The sequence below is a fragment of the Myxocyprinus asiaticus genome, chromosome 38, assembly GCF_019703515.2.
Source record: "Myxocyprinus asiaticus isolate MX2 ecotype Aquarium Trade chromosome 38, UBuf_Myxa_2, whole genome shotgun sequence".
In the NCBI taxonomy this organism is placed as follows: Eukaryota; Metazoa; Chordata; class Actinopteri; order Cypriniformes; family Catostomidae; genus Myxocyprinus; species Myxocyprinus asiaticus.
The window spans coordinates 1,280,739-1,303,825 of NC_059381.1; the positions used below are offsets into that span (position 1 = coordinate 1,280,739).

The 23,087-nt window shown below is 36.7% G+C and overlaps 1 protein-coding gene across 5 annotated transcripts in view; it reads right to left on the minus strand.

The window, feature by feature from the left end:
• Positions 1 to 23,087, minus strand: part of LOC127429087 (guanine nucleotide exchange factor subunit RIC1-like) — a 259,906-nt gene that overhangs the window by 196,057 nt on the left and 40,762 nt on the right. For all 5 annotated transcript variants that reach the window (XR_007895222.1, XM_051677879.1, XM_051677878.1 and 2 more), the window contains exons 4-18: positions 16,608 to 16,715; positions 13,574 to 13,716; positions 13,030 to 13,166; positions 12,423 to 12,514; positions 10,248 to 10,336; positions 9,644 to 9,788; positions 8,319 to 8,367; positions 7,934 to 8,089; positions 7,619 to 7,816; positions 5,513 to 5,551; positions 5,318 to 5,428; positions 5,145 to 5,234; positions 4,745 to 4,905; positions 3,116 to 3,254; positions 2,241 to 2,357 (exon numbers count right to left, since the gene is read on the minus strand). Coding sequence is in view for 4 of the 5 variants with exons in the window: in XM_051677879.1 (XP_051533839.1) it covers positions 2,241 to 2,357; positions 3,116 to 3,254; positions 4,745 to 4,905; positions 5,145 to 5,234; positions 5,318 to 5,428; positions 5,513 to 5,551; positions 7,619 to 7,816; positions 7,934 to 8,089; positions 8,319 to 8,367; positions 9,644 to 9,788; positions 10,248 to 10,336; positions 12,423 to 12,514; positions 13,030 to 13,166; positions 13,574 to 13,716; positions 16,608 to 16,715 (1,774 nt within the window). In the remaining variant the exon portion in view is untranslated. The remainder of the gene's footprint in view (positions 1 to 2,240; positions 2,358 to 3,115; positions 3,255 to 4,744; positions 4,906 to 5,144; positions 5,235 to 5,317; positions 5,429 to 5,512; positions 5,552 to 7,618; positions 7,817 to 7,933; positions 8,090 to 8,318; positions 8,368 to 9,643; positions 9,789 to 10,247; positions 10,337 to 12,422; positions 12,515 to 13,029; positions 13,167 to 13,573; positions 13,717 to 16,607; positions 16,716 to 23,087) is intronic.

Here is a 23,087-nt window from a genome sequence, read left to right on the forward strand (position 1 = left end):
GTGTGAGAGTGTTTTTCGTTTTTATTTACATGCCCTGAAGAAGCTATTTAACATACCAGATCCTCACATATATTACACAAGACAAAATAGTAACTGAATTTACACACATGATCCTGTTCAGAAGTTTACATTCCTTTGGTTTTTAATGCGGTGTGTTGCTTTCTCGATGATCAATGACTGTTTGTGTAATAATTGTTCATGAGTCCCTGCTTTGTCCTGAACAGTGAAGATGTCCATTTTTCATAAGAATAAAATAAACAAATAAATACAAATAAAAATAAAGAGTACATGTTGTGTTATGTAGTACACCTCAAAGACTCAAATAGCCACAAAGTAATATTTTGCATGACTTATTTTCTGCATTTTTATCAGGCGAGGATTATTTAGCAAGCCGCACTTCAGCTCCCTGCGGTATGAATAAATTATGCAAATTACTATGTACTGCTCATAGCTTTACTGTTTGCCAATTTTAAATACGTTGCTGTTATTGTATTTGTTGTAACTTGCAGTTATGTGTCAATTTGTGATTATTCAGAGCTCATCTTATACTTAATATGTTGTTTTTGGTTGACACCATTATTGTGATTTCTATGTCAAATAATGAGGTCCACGCGAGGTACGGAGTTAATGCACACAAACGGAAATACACTACAATATATAAACAATCTCAAAATAAAAGCCAAAGTGAATATTCACTTTGTAATGGGGTCCACGCGGGCATGTTGGAGCCCAGGGCGGCTGCCTATATCGCCTGTAGGATGGGCCGGTACTTGCGTAGCAACGGTCCAGCCCAAATCACCCAACGGCTCACCGGGAAAACACATGGTGCTCCCGATGGCCAGTCCGCCCTGCTCATAGGGTATTTCTATACATTCTGAAAGGGGTGTGGGAACTTCTGCACTTAACTGTATAGGATACATAGTTTGTGAAAATGTATATTTTATTTTAGATTTAATTTTTTCACGATTTAACCACATTTTAGCTTTTTTATGTACAAATTCCATTTAGACTATTCTATCCATATGATGTCATATTGTATGTGTAATTAAGAAATGACTTGTCATGTCAGGTACACAGTTTAACACAAAATTCACAACATTGTAACCTAAAATTCAAAATACAACCCTCATATCACAACATCTAAGTGTCTGTACTATGTAAAGTGCAGTGTAACTGTCTGAATGTGACATTGTCTGATTTACCTCCGTGCTCGTGAAATGAACATTAACAGTGACAGAAAAACACTCGCTTACATTATTCACATGTTGCACGAATGAATTGGCTTCTTTCAGCTCGTTGTTGAAAACTCATTTTTATTGGTGCATTTCAACTTGAGCTGACTGACAGGATGACAAAGAGTGTGCGTCAAGCGCATGATGTCATTGCCATGGCAACCAGATACATTTCAGCGGATTTGCTGAAAGACTAGAATGAAAGTATTGTCAAATCATCCTGCGAAAATTAATATATAATATATTAATATAATATATTAGTATATTAAATGCAAGTAGAAAAAAATCAGTGAGCCTACCAGCTGAAACCGGGACATAATTACATTATTTAGAGAACAACACTGGGATACACCTCTTAAAAACGGGACGTCTGGTCACCCTACTTAGACGCAACGAGAAAACAATCCCTCAATTGACAGCCCTGATCTCGACATTTATATATTGGTTCTAAAAGGGCTTAAAACTATGATTCTTTACAATCAGAGAAATCATAATGTCAACCATTGTAAGTAAAATAGAAGGAAATTCTTGTTAAAAAAATTCAATAATCAAACACTGTTTTTCACAAAATAAACTGGAAAAAATCAGATTTTGTCGTGATCATTTATACAATTTAAACAAAACATGGTAATAAACAAATGTAATTATATTAAAACATGAAAAATTGCACATGTTTTTTCTGTGGTCTTAATCTCTTAGTCTTGAAACAAGAAAGGATTTTGACACAAGGTTCATTTAATATTTCCTTCAAAATCATCATGAATACATCATAAATATTCAAACTATCACCCAGCCTGACTGATAAACTCATTCACAGTACTCACCAAAGCACAGAAATTAGTACAATATTTTTGCAGTTTGATAACAGGAACACATGTGAATGTTTTCAATGAAAATTTGAAATGTCATATTTTAAAAAGTGCAATAAATACTAAAATTGTCATTGATTGTACATTGACATTTTTAAAACAGCATGTGATGTTGAAAGGGGGCGGGACATAAACTTACCAGTTTGGTCTGATTGGCTGGTGTGTCTTTCTCTCGTACCTGTGGACCGGAACGATCTCGCTGCAGCATTATCAGCTGACCAGCCAAATTTAACAAGATACTCTCCGCCGAACAGGCCTGAAACACAGAGAGAAAGAGATGCTATAAACTAGTGTACAGGAGAATGTGTGTGTGTGTGTGTGTTTGCATGAGTGTGTGAGTGTTTGTGTGAGTGAGTGTGTTTGTGTGAGAGTGTGTGTGTGTGTCTGTGTGTGTTTGTATGAGTGTGCGTGTGTGTTTGTGAGTGTTTGTTTGTGTGTCTGTGTGTGTTTGTATGAGTGTTTGTGTGAGTGTTTGTTTGTGTGTCTGTGTGTTTGTGTGTGTGTGTGTGTGTTTGTGTGTGTTTGTGTGTGTGTTTGTGTGAGTGTTTGTGTGTGTGTGTGTTTGTGTGAGTGAGTGAGTGTGTTTGAGTGAGTGAGTGTTTGCGTGAGTGAGTGTGTGTTTGCGTAAGTGTGTGTGTGTGAGTGCATGTTTGTGTGAGTGAGTGTGTGTTTGCGTAAGTGAGTGAGTGTGTGTATGCGTGCATTTGCGTGAGTGAGTGTGTGTTTGCGTGAGTGTGTGTGTGTGAGTGTTTGCGTGAGTGAGTGAGTGTGTGTTTGCGTGAGTGAGTGTGTGTGTGTTTGCGTGAGTGAGTGTGTGTGTGTTTGCGTGAGTGAGTGTGTGTGTGTTTGCGTGAGTGAGTGTGTGTGTGTTTGCGTGTATGTGTGAGTGTGAGTGTGTGCTTGCGTGCGTGAGTGAGTGAGTGTGCGAGTGAATGAGTGAGTGTGTGTTTGCGTGTGTGAGTGAGTGAGTGTGTGTGTGTGAGTGAGTGAGTGAGTGAGTGAGTGTGTGTGTACCTGCTGTGGGGCTTTGAGCGTGATCCCGGTCTCTGTTCGTACTGACGTGAGGGTCACAGATACGACCAGACCAGGGTGAGGAATATAGCGAGACATCGACACTTCCTGTAACAACTCCACACTGGCAGACGGGTTCGGACTGCAGAGAGAAAAAGACATTTAAAAGAAACAGACAAGGAAAGTGTGTTAAGAAAGGCTTTGATGTTTTTTCACAAAGCTAAGACTTATTTAAAGTAGCTTCAGGTTGCGTAGAACAGCAGTTCTCAAACTGCGGGCCACAGAAAAATTATAGAACGTGCTTTTTTAATTATTAAAGGCTACATGTACGGGGCTCTACATTAACATTTAGGTTTTGGAGTGCTCGTGCCATTAAGTTAATTTTTTTAGGGGCAAAATAAAAAATTCAGTAAGAGTTCAGTTTTTAAAAACTTCATGATGCAATAACATGATGTACAAGCAGGCATTAAAAATGACTTCAGAATTCAGACACAAAAGACAGCCTATACTTGATACCTGACACAGGACATTAGACATCTTTGATAAACATTTTCCATGTTATTTAAGTTAACCAACACCATTAGTGACTGATCACCTTTATGAAAATATATAGAGAATGACAGACAGAATGATAGAATGACAGACAGACAGACATTTAGACGACCTATAGACATAGACCAATAGACTGATAGACAGATAGATAGACAGATACAGACAGATGACCTACAGACAGAGACACAGACAGACGACCTACAGACAGACAGATACAGACAGATGACCTACAGACAGAGACACAGACAGACAGATAGAGACAGACAGACCGACCGATAGACAGACAAACAGACAGACAGATGACCTACAGACATATAGACCGAGAGACAGACAGATGACCAACAAACATATAGACCTATAGACAGACAGATGACCTACAGACATAGACAGATAGACAGACAGATAGATAGACAGACAGACAGACAGCCTACAGACATAGACAGACAGACAGACAACCTACAGACATAAAGACCTATAGACAGACAGAGACACAGACAGACAGACAGACATATAGATAGACAAACAGACAGACAGATGACCTACAAACATACAGACCTATAGACAGACAGACAGAGACACAGACAGACAGACAAACAGACAGACATATAGATAGACAGACAGATGACCTATAAACAGACAGACCTATAGACAGACAGACAGACAACCTACAGACATAAAGACCTATAGACAGACACACCAATAGACAGACAGACAGAGACACAGACAGACAGACCGATAGACAGACAGATAGATAGGTGACCTACAGACATATAGACCGATAGACAGACAGAGAGACAGACAGACAGATGACCTACAGACATATAGACAGACAGAGACACATAGACAGACAGACAGATAGACAGACAGATGACCTACTGACATAATAGACCGATAGACAGACAGACAGATAGTCAAACTGACTGACCGATAGACAGACAGAGAGACAAACAGATTGACAGACAGACAGACCGATAGACAGACAGACAAACAGATTGACAGACAAACAGACCGATAGAGACAGACAGACGACCAACATACATACAGACAGAGTGACAAACAGAGACAGGGTGTGTGTGTTACCCGTCCTGTTTCCTCTCGATGCTGTACAGACAGATGGAGCAGTCCGCTCTGAACAGAATCACCACGTTACGAAACACATTCAACAGCAGTGTATCAGCATGAAGTTTCGTGACGCTCGCAAACGCGTTATCCAGGTTAGACGACCGCAAATAGAACCTCATCTATAAACAAGAAAAACAACAGATATACTTATCAACAGGCTTCCTACACTTCTACACCAAATTATTTCCATGACCTTTTCAGTCGTGATCACATTAAAAGAAAAGCAACAATTCACTCACAAATCGGACTGCAATTTGTCTTGCAAGCATAACAATGCAAAAAATAAATAAATTCATAAGCTTTCCCTGACTGTGGGAACTTTGCATCAAACAGAGGAATATTCAGTTTAGTGTCTCACCTCTTCCTGTCGGTCGATGAAATTGTAACAGGCAACAACGATGAAGTCGTTCCACCAAGCGAGACCTCCCGTTACAGTCATATTCTGCTCCTGAGAACACACACACGATACTATACATCACCTGCCATTTCCTCTTAAAAACTAAAAAGACACTGTGATTGGTGGAAGATTACCTGGGTGACGTTTCCAAACAGTTTCCATTTCCTGGAATATAATGAATAATGTGCAAATCCACGTCGACCGGCTACAGCTACACACTGACCAGACCAGTCTATAGCCGCAAACTATACAGAGAGAATATAAAATTTAGAATAATTAAGAAAATAAATCTCTTTTATCTGATATCACATGAAGTGAGTAGCTCTTACCTTGATAGGCCAGTTCGTCTCTAGATATGTGCTGTGAATCTACAAAAAAAAAAAAAAAAAAAAACATTTCAGACTGATAGAAAAACTCAGAACACTAGTTTCTAACAAAATCTCAAAACATTGTGCAAAAAAATTTTTTTTGAAAAAATATTTTACAAAATCTACATAAACTATTCACACCTCAAAGCTAAATTGTAATTTAAAAATAGCAAAAATAAATATTCACTAAATTTTTTAGTTTTATAATTATATATATTTTTTCTCTCCAATTTGGAATGCCCAATTCCCAATGCGCTCTAAGTCCTCGTGGTGGCGTAGTGACTCGCCTCAATCCGGGTGGCGGAGGATGAATCTCAGTTGCCTCCGTGTCTGAAACCGTCAATCCGCGCATCTTATCATGTGGCTTGTTGAGTGTGTTACCGCGGAGACCTAGTGCGTGTGGAGGCTTCACGCTATTCTCCGCGGCATCCACGCTCAACTCACCACGCGCCCCACTGAGAGCGAGAACCACATTATATCGACCACGAGGAAGTTACCCCATGTGACTCTACCCTCCCTAGCAACCAGGCCAATTTGGTTGCTTAAGAGACCTGGCTGGAGTCACTCAGCACGCCCTGGATTCAAACTCGCGAGTCTAGGTGTGATAGTCAGCGTCAATACTCGCTGAGATACCCAGGGCCCGTCAAAAAAATAACTGTAAATATTTATGCATTTCAATTTCATAAAAAATTCCATCAAATCGAATAGATATATATATATAAGAAATAATAATGTTTTACATTTATTCAATTTAGTTAAAAATGAGAATTTAATTTCATAACAAATTTACATCAAATTGAAATGCATAAATCTTAAAAATAGGCACAAATTTTTTTTGTAAATGGTTGTTTTCAAACATGTTTCCTTACTGCTGCCCCATCTGCCATTAGTCAGCCAAACAAATGGTCCCGCTCCAAACTCACACAAAAATAAATAAATACATTTAGTAGAGTATAAAAATCTACATGAACACCCTAAAAATGAATTATTTAGTTTCTGTGCCACTAAGCAAAATTGCAAAAAATAAACGTTCACTCAAAAAAAAAAAAAAAATTAAATAAAAAAAAAAAAAAAAACAATATTTGTAATATTTATGCATTTCCATTTCAAAACAAAATTCCATGAAATTCAATCGAGTAATCTTAAAAAAAAAAAAAAAAAAAAAAAAAAAAATGGAATTTTGCTATGAAATTAAAATGTACAAATCTTAAAAATTCTTTGTTTTTTTTTTTTTAAATGGTTGTTTTCAAACAAGTTTCCCAATTGCTGCCCCATCTGCCAAACAAATAGTCCCGCCCCAAACTCACACCATTGGTTGAGTTAGAAGTTGACATACAAGAGAGTATTTTATACCCAAGAGCATATACAGATATTCTCTGCGTGTGTCAATCACAGGGAAGTGTATGAGTGAGCTTCTCTCATGAATGCACTAAGGAGACTAGAGATGTCAAGATTTATCGTGAATAAGGACTTAAATTTTGGTTTGTTTCTAGCCCAAAATCACTTCTGAAGTGTATGGATGGATTACCTTTATGCTTTGGAGCTTGAAAGTTTTGGACCCCATTGACTTGCATTGCATAAACATACTGTAAACACGTAATATCTTCATTTGTGTTCTGCAGAAGATAGTCAGCGGTCTAAAGTTCGTTAGAACAACAATATTGATGGGACAGAATATTTAAACTGGTTGCATAAAGCACTTTTTAAAGGCAAAATACTCTGCATTGGCAACTTTAAATCACTACTACTGTCTCCTTGACTGATGTTTTCATCTGTTTGTGTGTAAGCATATTTTTTAGTGTGGGTGTGTTTGAACGGCCGACATTAATTACGTATAAATTATGTATAGAAGACGCTTCGGACTGTAAGTCGCAGGACCTTTCAGATGATGAAAAAAACACGACATATTCTGGAAAATACGGTAATTAAATGATGAGAGATTTATCATTTCAGGGTGAACTATTCCATAAACATCCCAAAACTTTACACACTTCATCTGTAATCAAAAAATGACAACTGTATCATAAGAGGCGCCCCCTACAGGTAAGAGGTCACATGATCATGTACCTGGACCACCTGCCAGTGTTTATGGCCGAGTAAAGTGCTGAGACCCTGAGAGAGCAGAGCGGGCGTTGGCGGCCGGTGCAGAGGACTGCTGCTGTCCCGCGATGAGCTCTTATCAAACACACTGTGAGCCTGAGTGGGGTCACCACAGGTCAAATACAGCCGGTCCTCTCCATGCAGCAACACCTGCTCTTGATTACTCTGATCACACACAAACACGAAATTAAATAAATTTAAAAACATTGCATTTAATTTTCTGGAAAAAGGCTGAATGTAAGCGACTAGTGTGTGTGTGTGTGTGTCTGTGTGTGTTCTCACTGTGCAGGGGTTGACAGTCAGCGCGCTCTTGATGAAGTGAAACTGCAGAATTCCCGATTGCTGGAGTTTTGAATCATCTTCCTCTCCATCCGGAACAACAGCAGCTGTATCTGTACTGTCAATCACCCACAGGTGATAACCCTCCACACCCCAGTTCTGACAACACACAAACACACACGCAACATGATTCACTGAGAAACTCTTACCACTTTCATTGTATGATAAAAAGATTCAACTTTGCATTGAAAGTCAGTGGTGACTGAGACTACCATTCTGCTAAACATCACCTTTTGTGTTCAACAGAAGTCATACGGGTTTGGAACAACATGAGGGTGAGTAAATTATGACCTTGCATTTCTGAGAGACATGAATCTGCTGTTCTCACCATAGAGATGATCTTCAGAGGGTCTTTCTTAGTGCCGTCTGACCGATAACTGCATGAGAGAACAAATAATGAAACACAAAACAAACGTCAACTGTGAAATATTAGCGCTGACATAAATGCAAAGACAAACATCATGATCTATTTCTGGTTTAAGGATTAGTGAAAATCCAGTCATTGTTTACTCACCCCTGTGTTGTTATAACCCTATATGACTTCCTTTATTTTTCTGAACACAAAGGGAGAAATTGTGTTAAAATGTTGTGGTCAGTGATGTCATACAATGGCAGTTTATGGTGACCACCTCTTCAAGCTTCAAAAGAACACAAAAGTATAATTCAGAAGTCTAATAAATTATTCCATGAGACTCATGATTGTTATGAAAGCATACGATAAGATTTGGTGCGAAACACACTGAAATCTAATGTGTTATTTAGTTAAAATATTCACTGACCGTTGACAGAACTTACTAAACATGTCTGAAGAGTTTGTAGTTGTAGAATTGATGCATTTCTGTGCCCAGCCTTATTTTTGTTAACGGAGTATTCAGAAATCACAGTCACACCGTGTCCTAATCTGACAGCAAACGACACATGTTAAAAGTTATATTTTTTTATGTTAATTAGAGTTTTTGTCCTAAACAGCAGTGACGAGTGACGGGACATTCTATCGATCGCTTGTTTTCTATTTTCGGCATCACGCGTGTAACTCCATCCACTGTGAACTGGCACTGGTCCAAAAACTTAAAAATAAGGCTGGGCATAGAAATGCATCAATTCTTCAACTACAAACTCTTCAGACATGTTTAGTAAGTTCTGTTCTCTGTTTTGTGTGCAGTTGTGTTGTGTTCTGTTGTCACTATCACTGTGTAAGACCTATTTTTAGATAAACAAAACGAGTTTTCTCTTGAACGCCCCAATGTCGCAAGGGGGCTGCGTGAACTGTTGCTCTCGTGTCCTATCATGAACACACAGGAGATCAACGGTCAGTGAACATTTTCACTAAATATCACATTAGATTTCGGTTTGTTTCTCACCAAATCTTATCGTATACTTTCATAACATTCATGAGTCTCATGAATAATTTATTAGACTTCTGAATTATACTTTTGTGTTCTTTTGAAGCTTGAAGAGGTGGTCACCATAAACTGCCATTGTATGACATCACTGAGCACAACAATTCTTCACTATTTCTTCCTTTGTGTTCCACAGAAGAAAGAAAGTCATATAGGGTTATAACAATGCAGGGGTGAGTAAACAATGACTGAATTTTCATTTTTGGGTGAACTTTCCCTTTTATAAAGACATGAATGTGTGTGTGCCACTCACGCAAAGTCCTCTCCTAGTGTGCAGATGAGATGCGCTCCAAACACACTCCACAGAGACAGACCGCCACAGTCCCACGTCACCATGGCAACACTGCAGTCTGGAGACCAGCGGATCATCTTCACCGGTCCCGTTTTATTCCAGATATCTGACACCGAGACAAAAGAGTCAGAATCAGAATGAGCGTAATTGTCAAGTATGCTTACACACACAAGGCATCTGTTATGATGACAGAAGCTTCCAGTGCAAAGAGAATACAACCACATATACATACATACAAACAAACATATACATTTAAACATATATATAGTGACATAATAATAATAAAAAAAAAAAGATATAACAGATAATGAGAAATGTGCAAAGCCGATGTTAAAACAAGTTATGGCACAAAACTACAGATAAACTTCACATTTATTGTGCTATAAATGACCAGAATGTGTTAATTTGGAAAAGTCTGAATACACATAGCTTGTTTGAAGAGGACAAGCACACTATACCAACTGCAGCCAGCAGGAGGCGTCAGTGTAAAATAAATGCACACTGAGTACTGCTTAACAGTAAATAGAAGCTTGAACAAGCATCAACTCAGATAAAGGTGTCTCACCTGGGTAGTGTTTAGGGGTTAACTCCAGTTTATGAGACAGCTGCATGGATCCTGTAGAGCTGTCAATCATGTACACCAACACAGAACCACTGCAAAACACACACACACACACACACACACACACACACACACACACACACACACACTCTTTTAGAGCTGAGAATAGCTAGAAAAATTAAAATGAGTACCGATATTTCCATTCTTTTTTCTTGTGATGTCTTCTTCTAATTTCCATGACTTGTCCAGGTCCTAGAAATCACAATTCCCAGATATTTCCAGGTTGTCCATTATCATGGGAATGGAATAAAATATGCCACACAAAGATAAATAGATACACACAGCTGAATATAAACATACTTCAAACAAACAGCAGCTGTAATGTGACAACTACACATTCTATGTAAACCAGGGTGCCCAGGGACAAAAATGACACCAAAAATGATAGAAATGCCCCCAAAATCTTTATTTTATTTGCTTAATTTGCAATAGTTCTTAATATTCTATTCTATTATTCACTTCTATAATATTCTATTCACAACGTGTTTAAATTGATGTATTTTGCATAAACAGATGAGACAGTTTATGCTTTAAATGGTTGGAAAAAATTATGCCCTCGTAATGGCAAAATATTATATGAAAATCTAATCCAGGGGCAAAAATTGCTCTCTTATGTAAAAGTTAATTTCATATTTTTGTACAGTGTTTATCAGTGGTTCTCAACTAATTTAGGTCACGCACCCCTTTAAAACAAAAAAAAAACTTTTGTGCATTTTTTTAAGAAAATAAATTCTTTTAAAAGATTAACTGCTTCATGCCATGACAAATGTTTTATTAAAAAACATTTATAAAAGTATATGTTTATGCTTATAAGCTCTACTTTCCAATGCATGACCAAAACTAAACAAGTGCTGAAATTTGCAGATAAATCAGAAGTGTTCAGTTTTGATCATTTATAAAAAAAAATTAAAAAAAAAATGGCACCGGACATATTATTGTAATCAATAAAAACATCAAACTGATCAAATAGTCATGTGTCATATGTTGTTGGAAAGCTCTCAAAGTGTAGAATACAACCAGTCCATTTGTTTTACTCACAGACAAAAATCCAGTGAGTAATAGCTAAGTATGTTTTTGACATTTATGTTGGTGTTGCTTATATGCACGTTTTTGCTTATAACTTCACTAAAAATAAATAGAACATAAAATATCACATATCATTACTTAGAGCAGGTGATTATCTTTCAAACGAGTCCACACACAAGATAATCAGATACACAGATCATTAGATAATCCACATGAAGCACAATGTTACATATGGCCACCAGGAGATGGCGCCAAATACATGACACAGACTCAATGATGACTCAAATGACACAGAATGAAACTCATTCTGTGAAATCTCATTACTAAAATCATGTCTGCATGCTATGCAAACCTTTAGTCATTGTTGTGTTTGCATGTGTAATTAGTTCTTATGTACAATTATTATGTTTTATTTGTTTGGAGATGTTTTTGGACACTAGGATAAATTATATTTGTAATGTTATAACTTTTGATTGCTTTGTTGTATCATCAACACAACACTTTTCTCAGATACAGTTGACATGATTGGGAACAAAACAAGAGAGATATATAGAGATATATAATGTCAAAAAAGAAAATAAATACATTTTTGGCTCAATGATTTTTGGGATTTTTCTTGGGCTGAGAGTCACAGATTGTATCATAATCCATATCATTAAAAAAAATGTGACATTTTTTCTTTACAATGATATCAAACACTTGACCCTCCTTGTCTTTTTTTTTTTTTTTTTTTTGTCGAGTTATAAGCCTTTAATTTTGGGTATGCCACTGAAACAGGAAATATTTAAAAACACCTTCAGAGCTTAAAGGGTTAACTTTGTCACTAGGCTTACACAGTTCTGTTATTTTGTGTTACATATATATATATATATATAAAACATTTCAATTATTATTTAATTACTACCCATACAATGCTTTTATGTGAGTAACAAGTGTTAATTCACCTCTTCGCCACAAATGTTTCGGGCCATCACTAGCATCCCACACTACGAGAACCACTGGTGTATATACAAACACAAACATCTACACACACAATATATGATAAAGATCACATCTGTTACACGTCACTGAAAAGAACACAAACACACATACCTTGCACAGCCGAAGGCCATCAGTCTGTATTTGTTGTTGACAGCGACACACGTGCCATCGGAAACATCGGCAGCCCACACGCCCTGCAACTGCTACACAACACACACAGACACACAAGTATGTAAATGCAAACATTTCATACTACGCAAGCTTGATTTACCTGGCATTGTGTTTCGAAATGTTTTAGAATGCAACTAACACAACGCAATTCTCAGCGTTGACACAAGGGGCGCTGTAGCCAACATTAATGTAAACCGTTTTCTACTACAGTCAGTTTTGTCTTTCAGGTCGACTGCTGTCATAGCAGACCAACAGTCGAAAGAGAATGTTGCTGAACATGTTAGTTAAACTACTGACATGTTTATAGCAGCAACATGAATAATAAAACATCAGTTTAATAGCACAAACTTTTAAATAAAACTCTATCGCCCCCTTGAGTATGGAGGTTTGTTACCGCCAAAGTAACACAAGAACGTATGTTAAATATGTACACACGGGACAGTTTGTTTCATGCCTTACTGTCCTCAAAAACAATTTGTGTCTTTAACAATCACTCTGTGTTTAATGCGGATGTGTATGTATGATTATATATTCAAAAAACTCTTACGTCTGTGGAGAGTCTGTTAGCGGTTGGCGTGATAAATCCAAGTCGCCCGTCATCAAATACGACAGCGAATCCATCCAGAGTCGCACAATATTCAATATCCTGAATGTGAACACCCTCCAGATCTAAACACGGCCCTCCTGATGCAAACACACACACACACACAGATGAGTTAGGCCACACTGTAGACAAACACATATACAGTTTTAAGTGACCATTTTGTATTTTGGACTCCATCACAAAAAAACATTCAATATGGCAGATGAAGATTAAAAAAATAAAATGCATTGTACATACAGATAATAGCAAAAGCTCGTTTGCAACTAAGGTCTCTAGAAACGAGTATAAAAATGTACTTGTTAAGAAAAGTGAGCAAAACTGAAATTTTGTCAAAACAGAACAGAAAAAAAAAAAATAAAAAATCAATCTAGAAATAGTTCTAATTAAAGATTGATTATTTTACACAATATTTGCATGTTCTGAGCTTTGTTTATCCTTGTTCGAGGATCACGTTGTATATTTGTAGTTCAGATGTTGTCTGAGTCACCTCGTGATGACTGCAGGTCCAGAGAGAAGGGGATCGTACACAGATTAACGGCTCTTTGACCGTTACTGACACCGTCCCAGTGCAGCATGTGCAGATAACCGTCTGCAGTCGCCACTAACAGATCCTCCTGCAGCGTCTGCAGACTGATGGACACAAACATAATTATTATCTATTCGTGAACATCACAAGCACACTAAACAAGCACACTAAACGAACACTAAACAAACGCAGTAAACAAGCACACTACACACTAAACAAGCACACTAAACGAACACTAAACAAACGCAGTAAACAAGCACACTACACACTAAACAAGCACACTAAACAAGCACTGTAAACAAGCACACTACACACTAAACAAGCACACTAAACGAACACTAAACAAACGCAGTAAACAAGCACACTACACACTAAACAAGCACACTAAACGAACACTAAACAAACGCAGTAAACAAGCACACTACACACTAAACAAGCACACTAAACAAGCACTGTAAACAAGCACACTACACACTAAACAAGCACACTACACACTACCAAGCACATTAACAAGCACATTAACAAGCACAGTAAACAAGCACAGTACACACTAAACAAGCACACTACACACTAAACAAGCACACTACACAAGCACACTACACACTAAACAAGCACATTAAACGAACACTGTAAACAAGCACACTACACACTAAACAAGCACACTAAACAAGCACACTACACACTAACAAGCACACTAAACAAGCACACTACACACTAAACAAGCACACTACACACTAAACAAGCACACTACACAAACACAGTAAACAAGCACACTAAACAAGCACACTACACACTAAACAAGCACACTAAACAAACATAGTAAAACACAGTAAACACACTAAACACAGTAAACACACTAAACAAGCACACTAAACAAGCACAGTAAACAAACAGTAAACAAGCACACTACACACTAAACAAGCACTGTAAACAAGCACACTAAACAAGCACACTATACAAGCAAAACAAGCACACTACACACTAAACAAGCACATTAAACAAACATAGTAAACACAGTAAACACACTAAACAAGCACACTACACACTAAACAAGCACACTAAACAAGCACACTAAAACATAGTAAACAAACACACTAAACAAGAACACTACACACTAAACAAACACACTAAAAAAACACACTAAACAAGCACACTACACACTAAACAAGTACACTAAACAAGCACACTACACACTAAACAAGCACACTAAACAAGCACACTAAACACAGTAAACACGCTAAACAAACACACTAAACAAGCACACTAAACACATTAAGCAAACACACTAAACACACTAAACAAACACACTAAACAAGCACACTAAACAAACATAGTAAACACAGTAAACACACTAACAAGCACACTAAACAAACAGTAAACAAGCACACTAAACAAACAGTAAACAAGCACACTAAACAAGCACACTATACAAGCAAAACAAGCACACTACACACTAAACAAGCACATTAAACAAGCACACTAAACAAGCACACTAAACAAACATAGTAAACACAGTAAACACACTAAACAAGCACACTAAACAAACAGTAAACAAGCACACTACACACTAAACAAGCACTGTAAACAAGCACACTAAACAAGCACACTAAACACTAAACAAGCACACTAAACAAACATAGTAAACATAGTAAACACACTAAACAAGCACACTACACACTAAGCACACTAAACAAGAACACTAAACAAACATAGTAAACACAGTAAACAAGCACACTAAACAAGAACACTACACATTAAATAAGCACACTAAAACATAGTAAACACACACAGTAAACATGCTAAACAAGCACACTAAACAAGAACACTGCACACTAAACAAGCACACTAAACAAGCACACTACACACTAAACAAGCACACTAAACACAGTAAACACACTAAACAAGCACACTAAACAAGCACACTAAACACAGTAAACAAGCACACTAAACAAGCACACTAAACAAGCACACTAAACAAGCACACTAAACAAGCACACTAAACACACTAAACAAGCACACTAAACACAGTAAACAAGCACACTAAACAAGCACACTAAACAAGCACACTAAACAAGCACACTAAACAGTGTTTAACTTTTCTTTTAGCACTTGGTTGTATTTTGCACATTTTTGGCAAACAATAAAAAAAATACAGAACATTCACATACTGCACTTTCTACCTCTGTTTTCTTTCTCTTTCGTTCCTTTCTCATTCCTTCTTTCGTTCTCTGTTTTTCTTTTTCTTTTTCATTTTTCTTTCTCTTTCTCTTTTTTCTTTCCTTTCTCTGTTTTTCTTTCTCTTTCTTTCCTTCTTTCTTCTTTCTTCTATATGTATTATTTCTTTTCTTCATCCATTCTTTCCTTCCTTCCTCTTTCTGTCTATCTTTCCTTCCCTTCATCCTTTTTCTTTACCTCTCTTTCTATCCTTCCTTCTCTTTTTATACTTCTTACCTTCTTTCCTCCATTCTTACCTTCTTTCCTCCATTCTTACCTTCTTTCTTTTCTTCCTTTCTTTTTTCTCTTTCCTTCTCTCTGTTCTTCCCTCCCTTCTTTCTTTCTTTGTCTTTCTTCCTTTCTTTTTTACAGTGTTATTATGAAAGCTAAATGCTAATGCTAAATTTACATCTCTTTTAAAGAGAATATAAGGCTTTGACATCATATATTTACACGTCACAATATTAGCTATGAATTGATCCTTCGGTCATTTTATTTGAAAACGTTTAAAAAGGTAATTTCCGTCAGCATCATTTCCAGCACAAAATTCTATTAAACACAATACAGAATTTGAGATGTGCTGAAATGACACTGTGGTGGGTATTTTCTTGACTTGAATGATGATGCATGTACATACACTGTTGGACATTGTTAGGAGACAAATTAAACTAGTGAGAGTGTGAACAAATGATTGAGACTTTACTTTCTAAAAGTCCACAGTGTTAAAAACGCCTGAAGTGAAAGAAACACCCGTTAAAAGTAAATGTGTGTGTTTGTGTACCAGCTGATTGGAGCCTCCAGGTCAACAGGTTTCTTCATCTCTAGTGTGAGAGCTGGAGCGCACTGTTCCTCTTTATAACCCTGAGTCACCTTCACACGAACACTACCCCTAAAACACACACGAAAAAAAAATAATAACCAGTTTATCTTGGATTCATTGCAAATCAGCTCTGAACAGTTAACCACTTTGTTATTGGAAACTTTCATTTATGTATTAAATTAATCATGGCTGAAAACTGTGAATAGTGAATTTCCACAATGGCAATTACGACATGCACCTTTAAATGAAGCTAATCTTTTGTCTATGAATTGATTTACTTTTTCGTTTCACTCTTGGTGCAAACAGGTCTTTACACTACAACTGTGTTCACAGACAAAAACGACAGTAAACATGCAATGATACACTTCAGAGAGAGAAACAGTGTGTGTGAGACAGGTCTGGACTTGACACAAACTCTGACCTGAAAACTGAGAATGCTTTTAACAAGAACAACAATTCTCAGAAGTCGTGTGTGTGTATGTGTGTGTGTGTGAGAGAGAATGGGGGTAAAATAGAGGACATCATACAAGAGAGATTTATATCAGTGTATGTTTGTGTTAACATGTGGGTGAGATTTTGTTTCACAGCGCTCAGGCAAGAGGTATGAGTGTGCACTATAAGAGAGTCTAATGCATCAGTATCAATGTGTGTGTGTGTGTGTGTGTGTGACTAAACCGCTGTGGGCTACAGGTGTGTGTGTGTGTGGGCATGTCTTTGCAGCAAAGTCGGGATGGAAAACAAGCAGTCGGCAAACTCGCAGTAGAACAGTAACATGAGCTGATGATTTAAAAAGGCAGACCAAATTCCAGATAGACATTAAACTATTTTTATCGTAAGAGCACAAGGCAGCGGCAACAAACAAGCAGAATGAAAATACCATTAATTCCTATTTTATGTTATAACTAGATGATACATTTTGTAGACAAACTTTGAGGTTGGCTTGAAAAAGCCTCATCTGAAAGTTTAAACTAGATTTGAAAAAAGTATGAAATTGCAGTAACCAAATGATGCTAGGCATTGCTAGCATGTTTTAACACTTATCTAGACATTGCTAATATGCTTTAGCATGTTGTTAGCCTGTTTCTAGCATGTTTTAGCACTAAGGTAGGCATTGCTACCATGTTTAGGAATGTTGTTAGCATGTTTTAACACTTAACCAGGCATTGCTAACATGCTTTTGAAGGTTTTAGCATGTTGCTAGCAAGTTAACACATACCTGGGCATTGCTAGCACATTTTAGCATGTTGCTAGCATGTTTTAGCATTAAGCTAGGCATTGCTACCATGTTTTAACGCGTTGCTACCATGTTGCTAGCTTGTTTTAATACAAAGCTAGGCATTGCTATCATGTTTTAGCATGTTGATAGTATGTTTTAACACTAAGCTAGCCATTGCTACCATGTTTTAACACGTTGCTACCATGTTGCTAGCATGTTTTAACACTAAGCTAGGCATTGCTACCATGTTTTAACATGTTGCTACCATAATTCTAGCAAGTTTTAACATTAAGCTAGGCATTGCTATCATGTTTTAACATGTTTTAGCATGTTGATAGTATGTTTAACACTAAGCTAGGCATTGCTAACATGTTTTAGCATGTTTTAACACTAAGCTAGGCATTACTACCATGTTTTAACACGTTGCTACCATGTTGCTAGCAAGTTTTAACTTAAGCTAGGCATTGCTACCATGTTTTAACATGTTGATACCATGATTCTAGCAAGTTTTAACATTAAGCTAGGCATTGCTACCATGTTTTAACATGTTGATAGTATGTTTTAACACTAAGCTATGCATTGCTAACGTTTTAGCATGTTTTAACACTAAGCTAGGCGTTGCTACCATGTTTTAACGCGTTGCTACCATGTTGCTAGCTTGTTTTAATACAAAGCTAGGCATTGCTATCATGTTTTAGCATGTTGATAGTATGTTTTAACACTAAGGTAGGCATTGCTACCATGTTTTAACATGTTGTTACCATGTTGCTAGCATGTTTTAACACTAAGCTAGGCATTGCTACCATGTTTTAACATGTTTAAGCATGTTTATAGTATGTTTTAACACTAAGCTATGCATTGCTAACATGTTTAAGCATGTTGATAGTATGCTTTAACACTAAGCTAAGCATTGCTACCATGTTTTAACACGTTTCTACCACGTTGCTAGCTTGTTTTAATACAAAGCTAGGCATTGCTACCATGTTTTAGCATGTTGATAGTATGTTTAACAATAAGCTAGGCATTGCTACCATGTTTTAACATTGTTACCATGTTGCTAGCATGTTTTAACACTAAGCTAGGCATTGCTAACATGTTTTAACACTAAGCTAGGCATTGCTACCATGTTTTAACATGTTTAAGCATGTTTATAGTATGTTTTAACACTAAGCTATGCATTGCTAACATGATTTAGCATGTTGATCGTATGTTTTAACACTAAGCTAAGCATTGCTACCATGTTTTAACACGTTTCTACCATGTTGCTAGCTTGTTTTAATACAAAGCTAGGCATTGCTACCATGTTTTAGCATGTTGATAGTATGTTTTAACACTAAGCTAGGCATTGCTACCATGTTTTAACATGTTGTTACCAAGTTGCTAGCATGTTTTAACACTAAGCTAGGCATTGCTAACATGTTTTAACATGTTTAAGCATGTTGATAGTATGCTTTAACACTAAGCTAGGCATTGCTACCATGTTTTAGCATGTTGATAGTATGTTTAACAATAAGCTAGGCATTGCTACCATGTTTTAACATTGTTACCATGTTGCTAGCATGTTTTAACACTAAGCTAGGCATTGCTACCATGTTTTAACACGTTGCTACCATGTTGCTAGCATGTTTTAACACTAAGCTAGGCATTACTACCATGTTTTAACATGTTGCTACCATGATTCTAGCAAGTTTTAACATTAAGCTAGGCATTGCTACCATGTTTTAACATGTTGATAGTATGTTTTAACACTAAGCTATGCATTGCTAACATGTTTTAGCATGTTTTAACACTAAGCTAGGCATTGCTACCATGTTTTAACGCGTTGCTACCATGTTGCTAGCTTGTTTTAATACAAAGCTAGGCATTGCTATCATGTTTTAGCATGTTGATAGTATGTTTTAACACTAAGGTAGGCATTGCTACCATGTTTTAACATGTTGTTACCATGTTGCTAGCATGTTTCAAAACTAAGCTAGGCATTGCTACCATGTTTTAACATGTTGCTACCATGTTTCTAGCAAGTTTTAACACTAAGCTAGATATTGCTACCATGTTTTAACATGTTTAAGCATGTTGATAGTATGTTTTAACACTAAGCTATGCATTGCTAACATGTTTTAGCATGTTTTAACACTAAGCTAGGCATTGCTACCATGTTTTAACGCGTTGCTACCATGTTGCTAGCTTGTTTTAATACAAAGCTAGGCATTGCTATCATGTTTTAGCATGTTGATAGTATGTTTTAACACTAAGCTAGGCATTGCTACCATGTTTTAACATGTTGTTACCAAGTTGCTAGCATGTTTTAACACTAAGCTAGGCATTGCTAACATGTTTTAACACTAAGCTAGCCATTGCTACCATGTTTTAACATGTTTAAGCATGTTGATAGTATGCTTTAACACTAAGCTAAGCATTGCTACCATGTTTTAACACGTTTCTACCACGTTGCTAGCTTGTTTTAATACAAAGCTAGGCATTGCTACCATGTTTTAGCATGTTGATAGTATGTTTAACAATAAGCTAGGCATTGCTACCATGTTTTAATATATTGTTACCATGTTGCTAGCATGTTTTAACACTAAGCTAGGCATTGCTACCATGTTTTAACACGTTGCTACCATGTTGCTAACATGTTTTAACACTAAGCTAGGCATTGCTACCATGTTTTAGCACGTTGATTCCATGTTGCTAGCATGTTTTACCACTAAGCTAGGTATTGCTAGCATGTTTTAACACATTGCTACCATGTTGCTAGCATGTTTTAACACTACGCTAGGCATTGCTACCATGTTGCTACCATGTTTTAACACTAAGCTATGCATTGCTAACATGTTTTAGCATGTTGATAGTATGTTTTAACACTAAGCTAAGCATTGCTACCATGTTTTAAGACGTTTCTACCATGTTGCTAGCATGTTTTAATACAAAGCTAGGCATTGCTACCATGTTTTAGCATGTTGATAGTATGTGTAACACTAAGCTAGGCATTGCTACCATGTTTTAACATGTTGTTACCATGTTGCTAGCATGTTTTAACACTAAGCTAGGCATTGCTACCATGTTTTAACACGTTGCTACCATGTTGCTAGCATGTTTTAACACTAAGCTAGGCATTGCTACCATGTTTTAAAAAATTGTGTTAAAAAATGTAAGTAATTAATCATGTCCTCGGACCATGATAAGGAATATTCCTGAGCAATTCAAGTTTGATGTACCATCTGTTTTGATGGTACATTAAATGTTGATGTACATTACCATGTTGCTAGCATGTTTTAACACTAAGCTAGGCATTGCTGACATGTTTTAACACATTGCTACCATGTTGGTAGCATGTTTTAACACTAAGCTAGACATTGCTACCATGTTTTAACACGTTGCTACCATGTTGCTAGCATGTTTTAACACTAAGCTAGGTATTGCTACCATGTTGCTACCATGTTGCTAGCATGTTTTAACACTAAGCTAGCCATTGCTACCATGTTTTAACACGTTACTACCATGTTGCTAGCATGTTTTAACACTAAGCTAGGCATTGCTACCATGTTTTAACATGTTTTAGCATGTTTTAACACTAAGCTAGGCATTGCTACCATGTTTTAACATGTTTCTACCATGTTGCTAGCTTGTTTTAATACAAAGCTAGGCATTGCTACCATGTTTTAGTATGTTGATAATATGTTTTAACACTAAGCTAGGCATTGCTACCATGTTTTAACATGTTTCTACCATGTTGCTAGCTTGTTTTAATACAAAGCTAGGCATTGCTACCATGTTTTAGCATGTTGATAATATGTTTTAACACTAAGCTAGGCATTGCTACCATGTTTTAACATGTTTCTACCATGTTGCTAGCTTGTTTTAATACAAAGCTAGGCATTGCTACCATGTTTTAGTATGTTGATAATATGTTTTAACACTAAGCTAGCCATTGCTACCATGTTTTAACACGTTGCTACCATGTTGCTAGCATGTTTTAACACTAAGCTAGGCATTGCTACCATGTTTTAACATGTTGCTACCATGTTTCTAGCAAGTTTTAACATTAAGCTAGGCATAGCTACCATGTTTTAACATGTTTTAGCATGTTGATAGTATGTTTTAACACTAAGCTATGCATTGCTAACATGTTTTAGCATGTTGATAGTATGTTTTAACACTAACCTAAAAACTGTATGTTTATGATGCGATGCAACCAAAGTGAGATGCTCCAAAAGCATCTGTTGCTGTACATTGACGAGTCCTTAGAAAAGCTTAATAAATCTTTTAATAAATCTCGGAGTGATTGACAAAAAAAATTAAACTGCAAAATGGATTGCTGTGAACTGTAGGCCAATGATTGGCTTGTGTTGAATAATAAGCAAATAAACAATATATTGCATTCTAAAGTCAATTTTTGTATTGTCTTATCAATGCTTAACTCCTCTGTCACAATTTCTTAATCTGTACTGTCTCTTTAAGAGTAACGGCATCAGTCAGTGAGCGCATATTAACAAGACGACGTGCGTCATTTTCTTTATTTTCTTTCAGATAATCCACAGACCGTGTTTCTCAACAGGACGACCCAATGACAATGAGAAACACCAACAATAGAACGAAATCACAACATGATTGAGGATGAGGAAGCTAGGCATTGCTACCATGTTTTAGCATGTTGATTCCATGTTGCTAGCATGTTTTACCACTAAGCTAGGTATTGCTACCATGTTTTAACACGTTTCTACAATGTTGCTAGCATGTTTTAATACAAAGCTAGGCATTGCTACCATGTTTTAGCATGTTGATAGTATGTTTAACACTAAGCTAGGCATTGCTACCATGTTTTAACATGTTTTACCATGTTGATAGTATGTTTCAACACTAAGCTATGCATTGCTAACATGTTTTAGCATGTTGATAGTATGTTAACACTAAGCTAAGCATTGCTACCATGTTTTAAGACGTTTCTACCATGTTGCTAGCATGTTTTAATACAAAGCTAGGCATTGCTACCATGTTTTAGCATGTTGATAATATGTTTAACACTAAGCTAGGCATTGTTACCATGTTTTAACATATTGTTACCATGTTGCTAGCATGTTTTAACACTAAGCTAGGCATTGCTACCATGTTTTAACATGTTTTAGCATGTCGATAGTATGTTTTAACACTAAGCTATGCATTGCTAACATGTTTTAGCATGTTGATAGTATGTTTTAACACTAAGCTAAGCATTGCTACCATGT